Source organism: Centrocercus urophasianus, unplaced genomic scaffold (genome assembly GCF_019232065.1).
Source record: "Centrocercus urophasianus isolate 14NV4802_14NV808 unplaced genomic scaffold, USGS_Curo_1.0 seq_14, whole genome shotgun sequence".
Lineage (NCBI taxonomy): Eukaryota > Metazoa > Chordata > Aves > Galliformes > Phasianidae > Centrocercus > Centrocercus urophasianus.
In genome coordinates, this window is record NW_024884586.1 from 31,792,964 (window position 1) to 31,813,559 (window position 20,596).

General features: G+C 40.3%; 1 protein-coding gene across 4 annotated transcripts in view; it reads left to right on the forward strand.

Annotated features, from left to right (window-relative positions):
• The window catches only part of GPATCH2L (G-patch domain containing 2 like), a 39,140-nt gene extending 19,218 nt beyond the window's left edge, over window positions 1-19,922 (forward strand). For 3 of the 4 annotated variants that reach the window (XM_042813312.1, XM_042813313.1, XM_042813314.1), the window contains exons 9-10: window positions 7,824-7,915; window positions 12,844-19,922. In XM_042813312.1, the coding sequence (XP_042669246.1) occupies window positions 7,824-7,915; window positions 12,844-13,040 (289 nt within the window). In that variant the 3' untranslated portion in view covers window positions 13,041-19,922. Of the gene's footprint in view, window positions 1-7,823; window positions 7,916-9,152; window positions 11,539-12,843 lie in introns of those variants that run through there. The other variant, XM_042813315.1, reaches the window with a different exon arrangement.
• Window positions 19,923-20,596: the final 674 nt, after the last annotated feature.

Consider the following 20,596-nt stretch of genomic DNA (forward strand, 5'->3'; position numbering starts at 1 on the left):
CGGAATATGGTGGGGAAGGCTATTGTCCTGAGAGCAATGTGAAATGTTTTAGAGAAGAACCTGTTTTGATGTTATGGATATCCAGTTTCTTTAATCTCATGCCCTCTGTGCAGTGGAAAAATACCTTTCTGTTGAATTCCTTCTATCACAAATCACAGAATTGTTCTGGATGGAAAAGACCTTGAAGATCACCTGGTCCAGCTGCCAGCCACTCTCTACCATGCCCACTAACCAGTGGATGTGTAACTACCAGCTGGAGCCTGTTCTATGCCATGGAAGCGTTTTCTTTGCCTCTGTGGTAGATTTTGGTGCACTTCATCTCGAGGTGCAGCACGTGATTGGTCACGCAGTGCTTCATTTAGGCAAAGCTGTTAGCCAAAGTCCTGAGCACAGATAGAGGTGTTCAGGAAAGGCTTTTCATTGTCAAGGAGATTCTGTGTGGAATGTTCTTTGGGAAGTCTTGTCTGAATGGCTGTGTGAATTGTACACTTCCAAGATTACCTTTCTTGCTTTATATCAGTGATGAGAAGAGATTCATTCAAAGTGTGTGCGTAGCGCTGGGAATTTCACACCCATCATTAGAAGCAGTTTTGTGTGTGTGGTGACTGTTATCATTAGTGGTATAATTTTATTTTGTGAAGCAAGGAGAGTTTCCTGCTTTCTTGCAGCCCTCCCAAGGGACAACTGGTGTATTAATTTGCTGTATTGCCTCCTGGCTGTTCCCAGGCTGTTTTTCCTCTTCATCATGGAATTTTTAATGGCCCTGCTGCCTCTCGGGAGGCATGCAAGTAAGAGTACCTCAGGGATCTCTTCCTTTTTTCACATGCCTATAATTACTCTCCTTTAAGAGCACAAAGCGTTTGCTAATCATGTCTTGTCTGTTAAGGTTTCTGCTTGACGATGCTGGCTGTTAAAAGCAAGCAAGACGAGAGTGGCATGGACAGCCCAAGTGATCCTCCCTTCATTCCTTTCTACCCACTTACCTTTCTGGGAGAAAGAGTGGTCTGAAAAGAATTGTTATCTTGAACTCCACTTGAAGAGGATTTTCATAGAATCATAGAATTATCAAGGTTGAAAAAGACCTCTGAGATCATCCAGTCCAACAATCACCAATATTTCCCACTAAATCGTGTCCCTCAGTACAACGTCTAAACATTTACTGAACCCCTCCAAGCTTGGCGACTGCCCCACATCCCTGGGCAGCCCAGTCCAACACCTGACCACTCTCTCAAAGAAGCAGTATTTCCTAAAGTCCAACCTGACTCTCCCCTGTCACAACTTGAGGCCATTCCCTCTAGTCCTATCATTAGTTACGTGGGAGAAGAGGCCAACTGCCACCTCACCACAACCTCCTTTCAGGTAGTTGTAGAGAGCGATAAGGTTACCTCTGAGCCTCCCCTCCTCCAGACTAAACAGTCCCAGCTCCTCATAAGGCCTGTGCTCCAGACCCCTCACCAGCTTCATTGCCCTTCTCTGGACATCTCCAGTACCTCGGTGTCTTTCTTGTAGTGAGGGACCCAAAACTGAACACAGTACACAAGGTGTGGCCTCACCAGGGCTGAGTACAGAGGGATGATCACTTCTCTGCTCCTGCTGGCAACGCTGGTTTTGATACAATTTTGTACAGGCTTAAGCAGAATATTTTATTAGACTTTGGCTAGTCAGTGAATCTGTCAGTGGAAAAATGTGATAGGTTGTTGTTTCGTGGGGTGTAATTCTGTTGAGGCAGGGTGAGTTCCAGAAGAGTCTAGAACCAATGTTCCCTTCAATTTGAGTTGTAAAACAGGTAGAATTAGAAGTGAGGGTAGGCAATAAATTGTCCCTAATTTCATTTATTGTTTGCTTAGTCTTGAAATTAGGGTTATGGGTGAAAACTAATGTCTTAAGAAAAGTGGATGTCAGTGCCCGGTGAGATGGCAAGTAGGTGATACAGTTGGAGATTTGAGGAACGTCTGCAATTCCAGCTCTAGAAATGTGCGTGTCTATGCAAACCTCATTCTGTTGTATCTGTACAGAGATCCTGGTGTTTTGGCCTCTTATCCAAGCATATGGAAATATAGAGATTGCTTGCAAGTGGGTCAGGCCTTTCCTGAGGTAGCTGAAGGATTGAATGAATTTTCACAATTTCATGCTCTCCCACTTGGTCAGGACAGTATCCAGTTTATTCCGTGCAATCTATCCACACATCTTCATCTTCCTGAGATGTCTATATGTATGTTTATGCATCAGCTGCTTTAGGTATCATTCTTCCCTTTCTTTTTTTTCTTCATTTAGCCAGAACACTTCCATGTCTTCCTTTGTTACTAATATTCCAGTTGGGGATATAAGTGAATTCTTCTGACGGGCATGCAACAAACAGCAGTCTAGCATCAGTTGTCTAAGGCCTAATGCTTCCATTTTGGTGAATTCTAATTCTCCAGAGTGAAAAATAAATGAGTTCCCCTTGGTTTCAGCATCTTGTTTAGTTATTACTGCTTTCTTCTGCTATGAAGTATATTGCTTTTGCCAGATCTGTGTACTCAGGTCAGGCACGTATTAAGTATCTGCTCTTACTGGCAAACCCGTGTTGTATAGATCTATATGAAAAGAGAGAATACAATACATGGGATCACATAATCTCTACTTAGAATGCTTACTTGAGTAATGATTGAAAAAATGTGTTCCTTTCTGTTCACTGTATGCAAACTTTAGTGAATGAAACTGCTACGTGATTAGAATGCATAGGGGAACAGAGCATTGCTGCATGAAGGCTTATTAGATTCAGATGATTGAAGAAGTGAACTAACTTGTAGTGTCTTTGGAATCTGGAAATCTGCTCTAGAAGTTGTCCCATGAGGTTCTGCAGAGCAGAGGAGACTCTCTTATGCACAAGACTTGTATTGATTTACAAAAGTTAAGTGCAGATCAAACTTTGGTGCCCATCTGAGTCTGTAGTTTCAAAGAGGAGGAGAAATTCTGCTCCTACTCTTAATTTTGTGAAGCCACTTGGGTAGCAAAAGAAGGTAACGATAATACCTTCTACTGAGATACATGTACTGTAAAGCTATAGAAGATAACAAAGAAGGAAAATTAGCTCATTTCTTGTGACCAGCAGTGGCTCAAGAGGAGTGCAACCTCTATCTGGAGAGATGCTGCTCCTTCGGCTGCTAACCCTTAAGTGAGGGTGAAGAGGGGTGGATCCAGGCTCCAACCCTTCTGGTCTTTCAGGTGTATTGCTTGTACCTGAGCTCCCCGGGTTGGCCACACCTTCTCACCCGGTGCTCAACCGTTGATCCATGCCATGACCTGGCAATTCCTCTGTGCCACCATAAACCTCAGGTAATGCTTCCAGATTCACAGGAAGAATGTTTCGTTTGGCCTGTGTTTGCTGGCAATATAGCGTCTCAGCAGCCGCACTTGGGTTGTGTGGCATTTTTTTTTAGCAGTAGTACCCTTGTTAGGTGCTGTCTCTGCTGAATGTTTATTTTAACATGAGGATAATAGCACCCCTTGTTTGTGTGACAGTAGATTAATGGCTACCTAATACTGTCTATATAATGAACTTGTTTTGCTTCTTCCAGAGGTTGTCAGGAGAGAAACTGAATAATATGAGATTACAGTAAGAGATGTACACCCCCAAGTGTGCGATGCACCACCTATTTCCAAAAAGGCCACACACTGTTGCAGCTAGTTTTGCAGGATGTTTTCAAAGACTTCTGTTCTGAGATTGAGGCATTTTACTCTGAGTTTTAAGAGGACAGCATTTTACAGACTGAGAGGGTTTGAAGGACCTAATTCTGTTCAGTTAGATTCATTGTGAACTGGTGACTGCTTGTGCTTTGTGTTGTTTTTCGTGGATTGTATTGCTTGGCAGTCCTAAACCCTACAATTTTCTGGGTTTTATATCTATGACAGTGGCAAGCTTGTATGATTCTGACAGTCCAGCATGCAGTCACTTTGATCTGTAGGAGTGAGGTAGCAGTCCAGTATATACAGTTACACTTAATTTAAACAAACAAACAGTTATATAATAACTATCTGGAAACTGGAAGCAAGGAAACATTCAAAATCCTTCTGACACGTTAAAGATAACAACAAATCCCAGCCTTGTGCAGAGCAAAGCCTGATTTTTCTCCAGTGTGAGATGCATGTAGAATCACCATGTACCTTGAGCAAAAGATAAATCCGTATTTCCTGGATAATTCCTTAGCTTGTGATTAAAATATACATATAGACATGTTTAGAAGGAAACTATAGATTTTTTATATAAAACCATTTGTTTCTAACGTGTTACTTCTCATTTGCCAGCTCCTGTCAGTAAGAAGCTGTGGTGTTACTGTATGTATTGGATATATTGTAGCTACCAGGGAAGCTGCATTTTGGATCCTGCTTTGTCTCTCCAGGTGTGTTCTGTTTTTCTCTTCCTGGAGCAGAATTTTGGTTCTCTCTAGACAGGTTGATTTCCATGTTAGTGTCTGGTTGACTAGCAGATTTAATGGTGATTTAGCACTGCAATTTTTTTTTTCTTATGATCACCAGCCACTGTCCACTAGTTTTCTTGTTACTGTTCGTGCAGTGTTCAACAAAATATAGAAGCCTAGCAGAGGAAATAGAAAGCCAGTAAGATCAGATTAAGTGCCGTTGTGTTTTCTCAGTTTAGGCTCAAATCTGTCACACAATGCTTGGTACCTCTGACTTCTTCACAAGGAGGCTTGTGACAATGCTACAATGTGCATTTGCTGTTATCCTTTCCTCTTGGCCCTGTTCAGTTCTACCTCAGAGTTATTTTTAACCTGTTTGGAGGAGTTGTTAAAATCTACATTTTCTGAAAAACTAATTCATGGTTGCATCATGACACAGATTCTTCACACTTTATAGTTAACATCTGTCTGCTGTGAGACGGTGTGCTGTGCATATCCATTACCTTACTTTGCTGGCAGTGCTGTTCCTATGAGTTTGCTGATAAACTGGTATGGTTTAACCCGACAGGCAACTCAGCACCACACAGCTATTCTTTCACTTCCCCCATGACAGTGAGATGGGAGGAATATTGGAAAAAAGGTGGAACTTGTGGGTTGAGATAAAGACAGTGTAATAGGACGGAAAATGAAGGGAAAGTAATAATGATGACGGTAGAAGAATATACAAATTGCTAGTGCAGTTGCCCACCACCTGCTGACCAGTGCCCAGCCAGTCTCCAAGCACAGTCAGTTCCTCCAGCCAAATCCCCGTTTTATTGTTCAGCATGGCACCATATGGTATGGCATATCCCTTTGGCCAGTGTGGGTCAGCTGTCCTGGCTGTGTCCCCTCCCAGCTCCTTGTGTGCCCCTGGCCCATCGCTGTCAGGGCAACACAGGAAGCTGAAAACTTCTAGGACTAAACCAAAACATTTGTGTTAACAACATCGTTCTCATCCTAAATTCACAACACAGAACCATACCAGCAAGAGGGTAATATCTGTCCCAGCTGAAACTAAGACAACTGGGATTTGCCAATTTCTTCTCTTACCAATATAATACCAATAGTGTGGTATCTACCAGAAAATGAACAATTCATGATTTGTAACAGGAACCCTTCCTGCCCGTGTTTTAATGAGGTATATCATTCCTGTATGCATTCTTTCATTTCATCCTCTCCCAAAGTATCTACCACCTGGAGGTTCCCTGTATGCAGATTTACAGTGCCTGTAAAGTACACCAACCACTTGAAAATGACATTTTTACCACCAGGGCAGTCAGAGCTACTGAGTAATCAATAGGTTCCTGATTTACTAACTAGAGCGTGGGTGATCAATAAGGGATAAACCTGAATGAAATATGTGTGATGGTGACTATTTATAACTCCAAGCCTTTGTATGTTAGAGGCAGGGCTGCTGGTTTCAGTGTCCTTGCTACTAGTCTCCAGCTGGAGTACAGTGTGCCTTTATTTTCAGTACGAGAGACAATTATGAGATTCTCTCCCTTTTTCATTTTTCTTACTCTTTTTTTGTAATTGTGAGGTAAGGATAGGTGTGGTTTGAGCATGGATCTGAGAACCAGGAGCTCTTATTCTAAATCTAGCTCTAACATTTGTGAAGTGGGAAAAACTGCATGAAGTGCCCTGGAGACGATTGTGCATACCTGCTCTGTAGTATGTAGTGAGTCTTCAAAAAAGATCAGCTGGCTAATAATTGGGGTAAGCTCATAAAATTAAGTTAACCTTTCTATTATGATGTAATAATGATTTGGGTTATCATATATAACTACTTAGTCATCTAGTCAGTAGTATTATTTTGTAATACTGAATCAAAAACCTGAAGTTCCACTTGAATTAGTCTATCTTTTCCTTATTTATGTGTGCTTAAATATTTGAGAATACATTGTTAAGAGCGTGCTAAAATACTGTATGGCCACCATTACGACTATATACAAAAGCAACTTTTAGCCTACGTAGGTTAACTTACAAGTTAGTCATTTATGTGTAGAAGGGTGGGATTTGCATGTGCAGTCTCCAGGTGTGCTGGTATTTTTGAAAGCCATTAGTTCATGTTGCAAGGAGACTTCTGCCTCATTATATTGATAAGAGCTCCTAGAAATGATTTGAAAAATTGGCCCTTGGTGAAACTTCATACAAGTTAAAAAAAAAAAAAATAATAAATTCAAGTTGTGCCTTAATGTCAAACTAAGATGACAAATCATGTAGAACTTGGGAATTTCAGTTGAGAATGCAGAATGGTAGCTATTTTGTTGTTTTTTCTTTCTTATTTTGTGACTGCATACTTGTTGAAGGTAAGTAGGTAGGCCCAGCAGCATTCAAACAATTGGTAATTTTGACTTGTACGTGGATTTCTTGTGTGCTCCCTGCACTGTTCTGTACAGTTGTACAGCAGCAAATTTCATAGTTGTATAAATTCAGCTTCCTAAATTGTATTAGATGATATTACAGATACATCTTTTTTTTAAAAGAAGAATTTGGTATGGAAATATGAAGCAATGATCTCTTGCTCATGTTATCTTGTAGAAAAACTTGTGAAAGTTTTTTGCGCTTGGATAAACATTCTGTAGAATGAGAAGATGCTCTGGGCTGATTTTTTTTTTCTTTTTTTTTTTCTGCTCCAGGCTGTCTTTTCTGAATGAATCTTCCTTTCTTCCAACATGTAGAAGTTGGAGGAGTTGCTCTATTTGAGCCGCTCCTAATAAGGCAGGTTTCTTCTTAACTGACAAAGCTGGTGTGGCTGGGACAGTTTATGCCTCTTCATTCTCTTTCAGGTGTCAGAAAGTCTATAATATTGCAAGCCAGATTCAGCTGTTTTCATTGTATCATCTATAAGGAAATTTTAATTTTGAAAATGCATGAAAGTTTTGAGTTTCTAACTAAATTTATGAACTTACTTTTGTAGTCATTCGGACTATAGGTATATCCTGAGATGTTCTCTACAGCTCTGAATATATGTATGTAGTAAAATAATTCCTGAATAAGTGGGCAAATGTAATTTCTTCCAGGCAATTTTGCAGCCTTTTTTTTAAACTTGTGCAGAAATAATGATAGGGTGTGTCATATCACTGCTTGATCATGTCTTTACTTTTGCAAAAGAGTTATTTAAAAGTGATTACTATTCCATATCCTTTAAATGCTAGGAAACAGTAATTATTCTGCTCAGTTTATGGGTTTGCGCTCTTAAAGAAATGGAAGCCTAATTGTATGATAACAAAAGGTGTGAGGAAAACTTCCCTGGGAAGCCTTTGATTCATTTTGGTTACTGGGGCAGACTGAGGCAGAGGAGGGCTGGAGATGATCAGCCAGAATCTTGTGGGAAGGTGACACTGGAACAGAGTTTGATTTGCTGTTTTAATTTCTCTGTAGGCAAGCAAATGTACACCTGGGACCACCGTGCTCAAGGGACATCAAGAGGAAACGAAAGCCAGCTGCAGCCTCCATGTCCAGCCCAACGTCAGGTAGCCTGGATTTGTGTGTGTGTCAGCATTTCTAAAGTCGTGTCCCTCTTGGGCAGAGTGCCAAAGTCAGAGCAGTGAAAAATAGCATTACCTCAATTTGAAACTAAAAACAAAAAGTGAGAAAGGCAACTTGTGAGAAAATGTTGTGTGTTTTTTGTGTAGCATGAAAAGCTGCCTAACAAAAAGGTCTGATAATGCAGCTATGTGAAGCTAGCATAAATTAGTGCTTCACTGTGTGGTGGCTAATAATCTGTTTTGTCAAGAAGGAGTTCCTTCCTCAGTTCCTAAGTTGTGCAGCACTTGATGATCAGCATGCTGTACTGTTCCTCCAGTTTTGGGTTGACATCAGCTGGTAGCTTTTTCAGGGTGCCACAAGGCACTTTGCAGGAGGAGAAATCGGGCAGTTTTTGCGTGATCACTCAGTGAGAAGAGCTGTATTCTCTTGGAGTTGTCTTGCTGTTGAGCTTAAAAAAGTCACATTTTTTCTTACTTTGGTTGTAGTGATTAAAAAGCTGGTTTATTCATCTTTCAGAATCTGAGAAAGTGTGTATGCAGAACACAGAGGACTTTAGGAGACTTCTCTATATCCTCTCATTGCTTGAAACATTTTTCCTGCTACTAAATGACCAGTGTCCTTCCAGCTAGCTCATTAAGACAGTGCACAATCCAGTAACAAAGAGTTGGTTGAGCTGATGGGAAAAATGATGATGTGAAAACCATAAAAGCCAATGGAACTGAAGATTAATAGGAGGAATGATGTTTGGTGGGTTTCATTGTAGGGCAGGTGGATAGACAATAGAATAATGAAATAGGGAAGAAAGCTATGCCATCTTTCCAGGCCAGAGATCTGGATTGGAGAGTGTTTAAAAGGTTTTATGTTAAAGATAAAAGAACATGAAAATGAATAATCTGTTGCTCAATGAAAATGTTGTTATTGACTGTTGATTTAGGATGTCCTTTTCTAGCTTTTGAGTATCTTGTGCTAGGGTATTCAGACTTCTGTAGTGAAAGGATTAATAAAATTGCATATTTGTAGCCACAGAATTTTAGTTCTGGTATACCAGGTTTTTTCGGTATGAATGTTCATGTCTCATTATTATGAGACACTGTTACCTGTCTGTTGTTTTTTAGTTCAGAGTGCAATTTCTGTGCTGCATTGCTGCTTACATTCTATAGGGAGAGCTTCTATTTCTGTGCCTGTATCTTTCAAAATATTATCTAAAATATATTTGATTAGATGAAGTGCATGATGAACATTTTTCACGGAACTGAATCTGCATCTGGATTGGAACTCAGCAGTGGAAGATAGCATAGAGGTCTGATAGTCTTTCAGGAGGAGTGGGAAAAAATAAAGTGTTACAAACGAAGGAAGGAGAGCGTTGCTCTGGAATCTGGACAAGATGCTTGTGTTGATCATAGAGAGAAAACTGCTGCAAAATCATTAATAGTCAGAAATGGCAAAGATCTCTGTCTTCGAACGTGCTTAGAAACATCTCCAGCAACGTTAAAAGATGGTCAGGGTTTTCTACAGTACTTACAGAAAGAAGCTCTTGTGATTGGGTAACTGAAGCTGCATCCTTGCTGACTTTCTACGGCGTTCTCTCAGTTGCAGCTGGAGCACAACCTGGGCACATAACTTGGAAATTTCTGAAGTTTGGTGGTATTTCTGTTAAAGATGCTCTGACTGCAGAATTACTGATGCCCAAAGAAATAACACAGAATTACTCTGCAGTAATGCAGAATTAACTGAAGCATCTTATGCTTGCTGGATATCGGTGGGACAGATGCAGATTTTTCTGCCTTCGTACACCTACACATCACTGCATAGATGCCATATGCTGAATTTCCTGTCCCTGAGGAATCACGGCAGCCTCATTTTCTCACTGCAGAAGCTCTTTCTGTTTGTGGTGCCTTATTCCTTTTGCAAAAGGTGGAACACGGGCGGATCAAAATGCAGGCCCATGCCTGTCACTGCAGAAATACACGGCGCTGGCTTTCTTCACTTTTAAATAGCTTCTTAGCAGAGTCCAACTGCTCTCGTCTCACTTGTTGACCAGGTCCTGCTTCAGTGATCTCCTTTTTTGCAACCTGAGTGCCCCATGGAGGTGAAGGACACAGCCTGAGCTGGCTCCATCAGTCAGCAGAACAAATGGGCTTGCTCTGCCGAACATCGGGCCATCTCAGATTCCACCTCTTTTATAGAGATGAGTGATGAAGAGGGGCTCGTTCCGCTTTGCCGCTGTATTAATACACATCAGGGGCCAGCTCCCGGCACTAAATCACACTACTGCATACATCTGTTATCGGACTCCTCACCAGTGTGATGAACAAGACTGCAGATAGAGGCTTCCTCGTGTCATTCTTTATAGGATTTTCCTAAAAGAATAAATAGCTCAAATCTCTGCCAACACTCTCCCCTGTCATTGTGATGAATTTAGCTTCTTTCTTAAACATGCAGCTACAAATCTTCCCCTGTCACCTCCCCCGCCGCCGTCATCCACTGAAAGTTTTGAGTTGAATTTGGCTGAAATCAGAAGATGCTAATAAAAGGAATATGGGATGCGGATGTCGGCTTCTTTCTAGTTGCAGGAATGAGAGAAAGGAGCTGGGGATGTGTTTATTTGAGACCCAAGCAAACTAAGTTTATTCTGTTGTCTTCTCACATGTTCTTCTGACAATACTTAAGGGTTTGTAGTTACGTTTTGTTAGAGACCTCTGTACGAATGTCAAAGGACATAAACTACTGTAGCAGAAATGCCACAATCTTTGTCATTATAGCATTAAACTTCCATTATTTGCCACAGTTTGAGGCTAACTAGCCTGAATATCGCAACTGAGTTGCTGAAAAGTAGCATTTTAGGAAAAGACCTGCATGTGGAGACAAAGGAAAAAAAGGGGAGAAAATTCATTTGCTTTTCAGGAAGTGACAATTATAATCAAAAATAAGTTGATACATTTGTGTGAGTGTTGAGAGAGACTGAAAATGAAAGTTAGTGCTTTCTATACTACGTGATACCTCTGTGTGTGACTCCTAATGCATAATGCTTTAACAGGGTAAGATCAAAAGTCTAACTGATGTAATTTGGCCAAGGAATAAGGAGATCTGGAGAAACATTGGCTGTACTAGATTAGATCAAAAGTTTGTCCAATTCAGGGACCAAAAGCCAGTGCCTAGACAGCAGGAAAGTCTGTGGTGATGAAGGGCCTTCAAACTTTCAGTGATCTAAGATTAGGGGCAACAGAATTTGTTGATAGTGTCCTTGTATTCTGTTAGACTCCATTGTGGTATATTTTTTGTGTGAATTCCTCAGTGGCATTGTGGTCTGAGAAATAGTATTTCCTTATTCTCATTGTAATTATTCTCTGTCTTGAAAGGGATCTCAAGAAGATTGTTGTGTCTGTCTTCCATTTGTTAGAGTAGACCACAGGTGTGTATGGTCATGAAACACATAGCGAACAACTGTCCAACTTTACATTGATGTGTTTAGTGTTTGTGGTTGTGTGTTTCAGCCACCTGTATATGTAGCAGTGCACATGGTAACCAAATAACCAACATTTTATTCAGGCATCCCACTGATGAATCTGGATGAAAAATCTTCTTAAATAGATTTTGTTTCTCTTTGTATGCGTTCATACTTGTAAAATAAATTAATTAAAAAATTTGTAAAGGTGTCAGCAGCTTCTGAAACTGCTTATCAGAGAACAGTCTGAGTAGCAGCAGGTTAGTGAGTCTTGCTGCTCAGTTTCTTGCTAATGCTGATACATCTACTCATAGTGTGATGGTACCTCATAAGGAGAAGCCAAAGGTGGGGAAACTGCTAGTGAGTGTCCTTTGTGTAGTTTTGGTGGTAATTAATATTTAAGGATTTTTCACTTGTTTTGTTACTGTTTCTTTCTGCATATTTCCTCTTGCCTCCAGGTGAAGATCAATAGGCTCAAAGTAAAACATGCCATGTAGTGTTATCAGCTGTGTTGTTGTAGATGCATGAATGACTCACTGTTTTAGATGACCAAGACTGTTGGGTTCCAGGGTCTACCAAGTGCATTAACTGCTAACCTCAGCCACTGATACTGGCTTTTTATGTAAACTTCAAAGCAGTCAGTGTTCTAGTTGAGGCTTGTTGTGGCCTTTTTTTATCATTCATCCACTACAGAGCAGCAGAATCAGCTTGTAATGAAAGTACACAAGCAGTTATTATCTGTTGGGAGAATACAAGGCAAAAATGATGTGTTGGGTACTGAAGCAGTTGCTTGTTCAGAAAAACCTGTGGTTGCCCAAAAGACTCTTCTGACAATTTCTTGTTTTTATCTTCCTCTGTTCTGCTTGCGATTCAGAATACTGAGAATGGAAGTAAACTGTCACATCTCCAGGTTTCTTATAATCATTCTAGAAATTTGGGTTACAGTTCAGTTGAGCTGTGGATCTGCGAATCTTTTCTGCTAGTTGTATCTTGTTCCATTTTGAACCAGTGATCGTGTTGAGAAAATGAGAATGGATTCCAGCCTAGCATAGCAGGCAGCTTCTTGCTCTAGTAAACTGATTTACCATGTTGAATATATGTGGAAGTTCATGGTATTGTCAGTACCAGTGAGCTCTGTTTTCTTCTCTGAGCTTTGCAATCTGGAAATGGCCGATGTTTCAGAGACTTTGAAATTCTCTATTTTTCAGTAGGAACTTTGACTAATGGAACTGAAAGTTCAGAATGTGGAGATCATCAGGGCCACGATGCTAATGCCATCAAGTATTTATACGTCAAAGAACTTGCAGGGAGCAGAACTTGCAGGAACTCAATAAATAAAACCCTCATATATATATAAGTTCTGAAGTATATGAGGAGTTTGCCATGAAGTCTCTTGTTCTAACATTTTTTATTTCCTTTTCCTACTCTCCTCCTCTGTTCCCCCTTTTCTGCAATTTTATATTCCAGCAACTTTATCTGTGCACATGGATGCTGCAGAGTCAGACCTACCAGCAACACCACCATCCCCGAGGTCCCAGAACCCTGAGTGGACAGGGAAAATACCAGCAGCTGAGAAAGCCACAATTGCTGCCTCCGCTAACTTTTTTAAAATGCCACCAGAGAAGAGCCCTGGATACAGCCAAAAGGAAGCATTGCAGCTGTAAAAGCGTGCTGGATTTTGGACGTGTTTGACTCTCCACCAAACACCTTGTTTGGCAGTAGATATATCCTCAGTACTGGTGCGTGATGTGCGCCATTATCCAGACAGAATCTGTGTTTAAAAACAGGTAACGAGCGTTGGGACTGCAGTGACTGTTTAAAATGCTCCTGCTCTTGCTGTATTTATTATGCGTTCATCTCCTTACCTGATGCCAACTCATTCATATGGATTGTGTACAGAATCTTTTGGGTTTCAGATCTTGGATCTTTGTGCACTCTGTGCTTGTTTGCTGCATTCGGGCATTTTCTGGGTGAAAGTTCCCACTGCTACTGAAGGAGGCAGAAGTCATCCCCTGATTTCTTCTAGGCCAGGAGGATTTCTTGGCTGGGTAATGAGAGTGATAACAAGTTGAAATATGTAAGCAGAATTCTGTGTTTGTGGAATGTTTCAGGCTGTGTGTATGAACTTGAACCATGTTCCTTCTAATGAAACGAGTACAGTGCATGTCAATTCAGAAATTGCCATTGGCCCACTAGCAGCATGGTCCCTTTGACCTTTTCCTTCTGTCTTTTTCCGAATGTCTTCTGTCTTGCTTGTGTATTGCATGTTCTTTCCTAAATTTCCTGGACAAGGATTTGGGAGAACCAGTTGGACATAAATGTGCAAAGTGATGTCATGGAAAGGAACTTGGACCTCCAACACATTTGAAGTATGTTAGAGGATAAACCAAACTTCTGTTTCTTAGTGTTTAACTTCAAAAGTGATTGTCAGAATTTCCCAGCACATTTTCAACTGAAGTTAACAGATAGCTGAATGAAAAAACAAAGAATCACTTCTATTCAGAGCACTTTTGGCCTTGTTCAGACCACAGCTGTCTCATGTTCTCGCTCCCTTCAGAAAGTATTGTCTGCTCTATCTGTTGGAAGTGTCTCCACCTGCTGATGATTGTACTTCACTCTGCAGCATACACAGAAGAGATTCTGTTCTCTACGTAATGCTTGCACTTCACACTCAGTTACCTTCTATGTTGCAGTATATATGGGTAGTGATTTCTCCCTACTTTTTTTGTATTCCGTATCATATTACACTTCAATTATTCCATTTGCAGCATATTTTGGAGTTCATTTTTAAAATATATACCTGTATAGGATGTATCAAGGGACCGGTGACCTCACGGGTTCTCAAGTCTTTTAACAATAGGATATATTTGTATGCATACCGTTGTTTTTACTTTCCTCACTGGGTGGAGCTTTCAGACAGGACTGTTAAAGCTTCTAAAATTCATTTTGAATATGGAAGTTCACCTAGGACTGTTTTTACTGTTTTTGCAGTGGTTTTAATTGTTTTGCCATGTTTACCTCTGTTTTATAAATGAGTAGTTGAGGGACAGATTTGATAGCAAGGGCATATGGTGGTATTTTATATTTAATTATGTATTAAAATGTTAAATGGTCATAACGTATACAAAACAAAAATGGAATGGCTCAGTCTAAATGCAGATTGACAAATACAGTTCTATTACAGACATCCTGCCTATCTCTGATCCCCTAATACCTGCTTATTCCTGGGGAGAGATCCAAATTGGATTTATGTTTCGCAGCCCAAGCAAACTGTCAGATCTGTCCATGCAAATCCCTCTCAAAACGTTTTTTTTGTTGTTGTTGTTAGCGGTACATTTTAGAACTATATGAATCAAGAAAAGCCCTTATATCTTGCTAAAGGAGTACAGGGGTCAGTTCAGATTATGAGACAGGCTGTGGGGGTTTTGTGGAGACAGGAGTATTCCTGTTTTAAAGTTCCTGGATTGTCTTATTTTGTACTTCAAGCGCTTGGTTCAGTGGTGCTTGGGGGTTAGTGGGAGAGGTCTATAGTCTGGAACTGAAAAGTAGTGTCTTGTCTGCCTAGGACTTGTGAGCATGTTCAAGGCAAGGGTGATCACCTTCTTATGACAGTGTGCAGATAAATTTTAGTTTTGGGAACCTTGTAACCTAACCTGCAGCCAGTTTCAGTGACAAGGAGTAGTCTCCCTAAAAGAGCATTTGTGCAATTCAGACGCTTTTATCTCAAGAAGGATCTTCTAAAACTGCACTTGATTTGAGTCTGTTCAACAGATGCACTTCTGTTTCAATTCAGTTGAAATTTTAATTGGTGGCCTTTTGTGCTCCCCCTTTTTAAAACAATTCTGATATTGTATGATATATTCTGAGGATTGTTTGGAGTAGTTCTGCTTTTTCAGTAATCTAAGGACAATTTTAAAACTTTTATGAAAGTTGTTGTGAGGTTTTAGGGAATTAATGGCCTTTCTCTCACTCTTGGGAGAGACACCAGACTTGACATGATTTTTCTCTGGGGGCGCTGCAAGATAAATCATCAGATTTTCCTATTGAGGTCAGTAGTGCTGTTCATCTTGTTAAGCCCTTGCTTAGACTGTAAGCTCCCTAGGAGGTCTTACTTGCCTTTAAAGTTTGAATGTACCTGTGGCACTACTGAAGAGCAACCGTAGCAGGCCTTGTCTTGATAAATAGTGTTTCCTGCCACTGCAACTTCCTGAAAGTGAGGGAGACTCAAATTCCTGCAGCTGCCCTCTCTTCAGTATTTGTGTGTTAGACTCCATTTGTAGGTCAATCAGGCTCTTGATCAAATTTGATTCTCCTGACTGGCAGACAACCTAAATGAATCACATGTCATGTTCCATCTTATTACTCCAGGGTTTATCTAAATTCGTCGTCATACTTCAGTAGCTTGATTCAGATTTCAATATTTGCAGCATTCTTTGATGAATGAAGTAGTTGTGTTGTTTTGCAGTACTCACTTGTATTCCATTTCTTGTCCACCAGGACTCCCCACTTATTTCCAGATCTGTCTTCCTCTCTAGTTGATGTTCAGCCAGTGTCTTATATATGGCTAATCTGTCCCAGATGCAAGAATCTGTACCTGTCTTTGGGTGAGATTCAGGAGGTTTTTGTCTGCTTACTCGTTCAGTCTGTCAAGGTCCCTCTGGGTGGTACCTCTTGCATGTCAGCAACTCTCTCCAGTATGTCTGTTTTTCTGTTGTTGAGAGTTTGTTCTGTCTCTTTCTCCGCATCACTCATGAAAACACAGAATAGCATCAATCCCAGTATTGTCTTCTGAGGCACACTTTTCATACCTTGCTACCATGTAGATTTCAAACCATTGGTCATTCCTTGAGCTTCACAGGTCAACCAGTTTCTCACCAACCTCACTGGGCTGCATGCAGAGCTCCCCAGTACAGCTTATAATGATGCTGTGAGAAACTGCATCAAGAGGTTTGCTGAAATCAAAGTAAGCAGCATTCACTGCCCTCCACTGGCATTTCATTCTAGAAGGCAGTCAAATTCATACCTCATAAATCTGACTGCCGCTCCTAGCCACCTTCTTGTCCTTTGAAGCTTGGAAATGGCTTGCAGAACTCGCTCAATAAACCTAGGAGAGGCAGAGGTAAGGCTGACTAGCCTATCAATCCCATTTCCTCCTCACTGCATTTCTATAAAGCGGCATAATGTATTCTCTTTCCTGCGTCTGTTATTGGGAACATCATGCAATTGCTACAGGTTTGCAAAGTGATAAAGACCAGCTCATAATGACATTCTTACGCAAAGAGGGCTTTATTTATGTACAAGAACGTTTATATGTAGTGGAAGAGAAAGCCAGAGCTGGGAGGAGAACATTCAGTAGTTATTCTTTGCACATTTCTTGTAGCCCAGTGAGCTTTTGTGAGGCTTACATTCCAGTTTGGTAGATACCGGGGGGGGGGGAAGTGCAAATTAAAGAATGAATTTATGATTTTAAGGTAAGGTACAGTGAAGAGTGAAGGAGGCAGGAAAACAGTAGTTGGAGAGAAACTCCTAGGAGGCTGGGACTAGTGCTACTGAATGATAAATTAGCTTCATGATTGTACTATGCAGAGGTGTGTCTTGCTAGCGTTCCTGAATAATGATATTGAGGTGCTTAGTGCTGCCCTTCAAACTGTAGAAGCTCGCTCTGTTACTTGGTGGATGTTGCAGACAGCTGCTCAGTGGGCAGAGAATGAGAAGGAAATTGGTGAAGAACAGTCATTGAGAATCTTCTTTATTGTAATTGCCTTCTGTACTGAAGAAAGAAGATGCCATGATGTATGTGACTGGAAATTGAGAAGGAATTATGTCAAGCAGATAAGGACTTTGCTTTGATGTCTTCAGGAACAGTTTCTTAGCCAGAGAGCATCTCAGTGAAGCAAAAGTAAACCCGTTACGTGTCATTTGTTCAAAAAATGTGATTTAACAGCCCTGGATAGGAGACCATCAAGGGAGAATGAATTTCTGTTCTCACTTTGATACTGTATTGTTGTGTCTTGGTCTCCTGCATTCTAGTCCTGTTCGTGTTTGCATTGAGGCATTCTGGTTTTGTACTACAAAATACAGGAAAAATATGATGCTGCTGCTTAGGGCAAAAAACGTAAGGGACTACTTGCTATAAAGAAAGCAAAATTATCAGAGGCCATTAATATTTACCCAGTACAAGAATAGAATTCAGCACAGAGAGAGAACAGAGAATCTTAACTGCACCAAAGCATCTTGTTCTTTAAGGAAGTGAACTGTGTCACAGGCATATGAGACTGAACCGTCACTGGACACCCATGCATGTCTAGCCTGCGGTCAGGTGACATACCAACTTGTGGAGACAAAATGTGCTTCCCAGCTTTGATGAGGGTGGAATTCCATCTCAAGTGCAGACGTGGCTGTTAGTGTGATTTCAGTGTGTTGATATTCAGCTGGAATACCTGGAAAGGAGACTTCTTGTACCAACTCAGAGAACTGGTAAAATTGGAAGATGGACTGATACATTCTGTTATATCAAAGAAAGATGCAAAATATATATATACCTGCAAACAATCACAAAAAAGTATTGCTGACCCCTGCATGTGTGATCCGGTACATTCATTGTCTTTAAAGCAGAGCTGCCAGTGTTGTGAGTGTGATCATATTATGACCATGAGGTTTTGCAGAGCTGTTCTAATTTAATTGTAATCTCTGAAGAAATTGGGATGAAGAGTGTAAGAGAAGCAGCACTAGGTCAGGTCAGAAGTCTGCCTCGCTTGGTATTCTGTTTCTTACAGTGCCAAATTTGTATGCATAGAGGTTACTTAAAAACAAATGAGTTGTATGGTGATATGCCCCTTTTACATTCCAGTATCCCCAGTGTCTGGTCTCAAAAAATATAAACTTTTTTCAAGACTGAAGAAAACTTCTGTGAACCTTTTAGCAATAGTACCTTTCCTGCAACTGAGTTTAATTATAATTTTAGAGGGACATGTAATCTGACTTCAGAAACTTTAAGGATTAGATCATTTTCCTTGGTAGTCATTTTTCTTATTAATTGTCCCCTCAGTTAGGAAATTGCATCTTCTCTTGGAATATGCTTGGAATGCTTTTCTCTAAGTATCAACAGCCTGACACTTTTTCTTGTTATGCTTTTTTCAGCAAGGTTGAAGAGTCCTATTCTTCCTTTACAACTAGCTTCTTTGTTGTGTACAACTATCTGTTGACAGTCAGCAAGTGCTGATTAATCCATTAACCCATGTAATTCTCACAGTATAAAACTTGTCATTCAGCCTGTTAGTTCCTTTCCTCCATGAACATCTCCAGTATTCCACATTAATCTGCCTTGTGTTCTAGTGTATTCTTTACAGAAGTAGGAAATCTTGCTTCCCTGTTGCTATTCATGCTTCATATATTTGTATAGCCAAATATCATCACAAACAGTGCCATAACTGCAATAAAATATTCAGTCAGCTGACCCCTGAATCTGAAGTTTTGCTTTTCAACACATGGGCTCCTATAAAGTAAGAATAATACCCATTTTTTTCAATTCCAAAATGCATTGTGTTTCCTTTAGCTGTATTACTGTGCAGTGTTGGATGAAAAGTTCTTGTAATTCAGAATACTTCAAAGCTTAGTCTGTTTGTTTTCCTTCTGTGATGGCTGGTAACTTTATCATACTAAAAGACCAAGATGGAAGGGTTCTTCTCATGGAGGAGCCGTGCCTCACTCATCTGAGAGAAGATGGTGCTTCTGCAAGAAACATTTTTCTGGAAATATATTCTATAATGGTAGGGAGCAGCGACCTTGTAGAGAGAGTGCAACTTTAAAATATTTCACACTATCACTTTTCCAAAATAAACGTAATGTTCCAATGATAGCACAGTGCCGCATTTGAGTTGTTGCTTACATGCTTAAGGTCCTTTCCAACCCACACTGTTCTATGATTATATGATTCACATCCCAAGTCTTGGGGACGTAATGTTAATGTCTCATGCTAGCATTTTTTTGTTGTTGGCCAGAATTATATGTGAGAGTGCATTGACTCGAGACTGCTCTGGCCTGACCTGAGAGCCCCCCACACTGGTGAAGCCTTTGAATTTTCTTTCAAGTCTGGCAACACCAGACAGTTTGCCATAGCACCATCAGTTTCATTGTGGCTTCCTTCTGTCCCAGACTTACTCAGAGGTTCACAAACAGCTGTACTCTAAAGAGTACATGTATATGTCAAAACTGTTTTATGCGGTCACAACATTTAACTGTTTAATAAGTATTGGATTCTGCATTCTTAGGAGTCTGTTTTGGGGGAAATGTAAATAAGATTGTTTGTATTCTTTTGTCTTTAAGATGTATTACCTGAAAAAGGGACTTGCAGAATCTCTGTTCTGATTATAGAAACTGGAAATAAATCAATATATGAAAGATTTGTTGTATCTGATACAAAGTGAGCTGAGAGGTGGAAAAAGGTTCAGTGATATCCAAGTAGATTTACAGAATTGGCATGGTTCATAATCTTTTTGCTTCCTCATCTGTTTCCTTAAATACCTTGAATACAAACAGCAACCTGAGAATTCTGTAGGAATTGCTTTTTTTCCTTTGAATTGCAAGCTTGGGTGAAGATTTGAGGTAACTCATCATGTCCATTCTTTGCTCAGTAATTTTTGTTTGTTTCCTAATTTGCCATGATGTCATGTCTAGGCAATGGTGATGCTCCCTGTTTGGAGCTTGAAATGATTCCAGAGTTTCTTAAGTATCCTTTCACTTCCAAGTCACCACTTTGGATTTGCCAAGTCCCAAAAAAAGATTTCATTTAAATGAGTGGTCAGTCTCAACTGATATTTTAATGGATATATATTCATTTTGCCAAAAGTAGCATCCTTTTAAGACTGATTTACATCATTGTATTTTCCAGTGATAGCAGCAGCTTCAAAGATCAAATTAGCAGTGGACGTTGAATTTTCTCATGCGTTCATTTGTGTCCCTAAATTGATAGCTTGCATGCTTGTGCGAGGAATGAAACAGAGCTCCTTCCACATTAACTGTTCCCAGGAACCCAAGCTGATGGTACATTTTTAAAACAATGGTCAAGATCCGTTGGAAGCCACTTCCAATTCTTAATCTTACATGTGGGTTGTTTGTTGTTTATTTGATTTGTTTTCCAGTTTGTAAAGCTCTGGTGATTTTCCTCTCTCGCCTTCAAGCTGCACCTGTGAGAACTGAGAAGTGTTTCTGGTGAAATGTG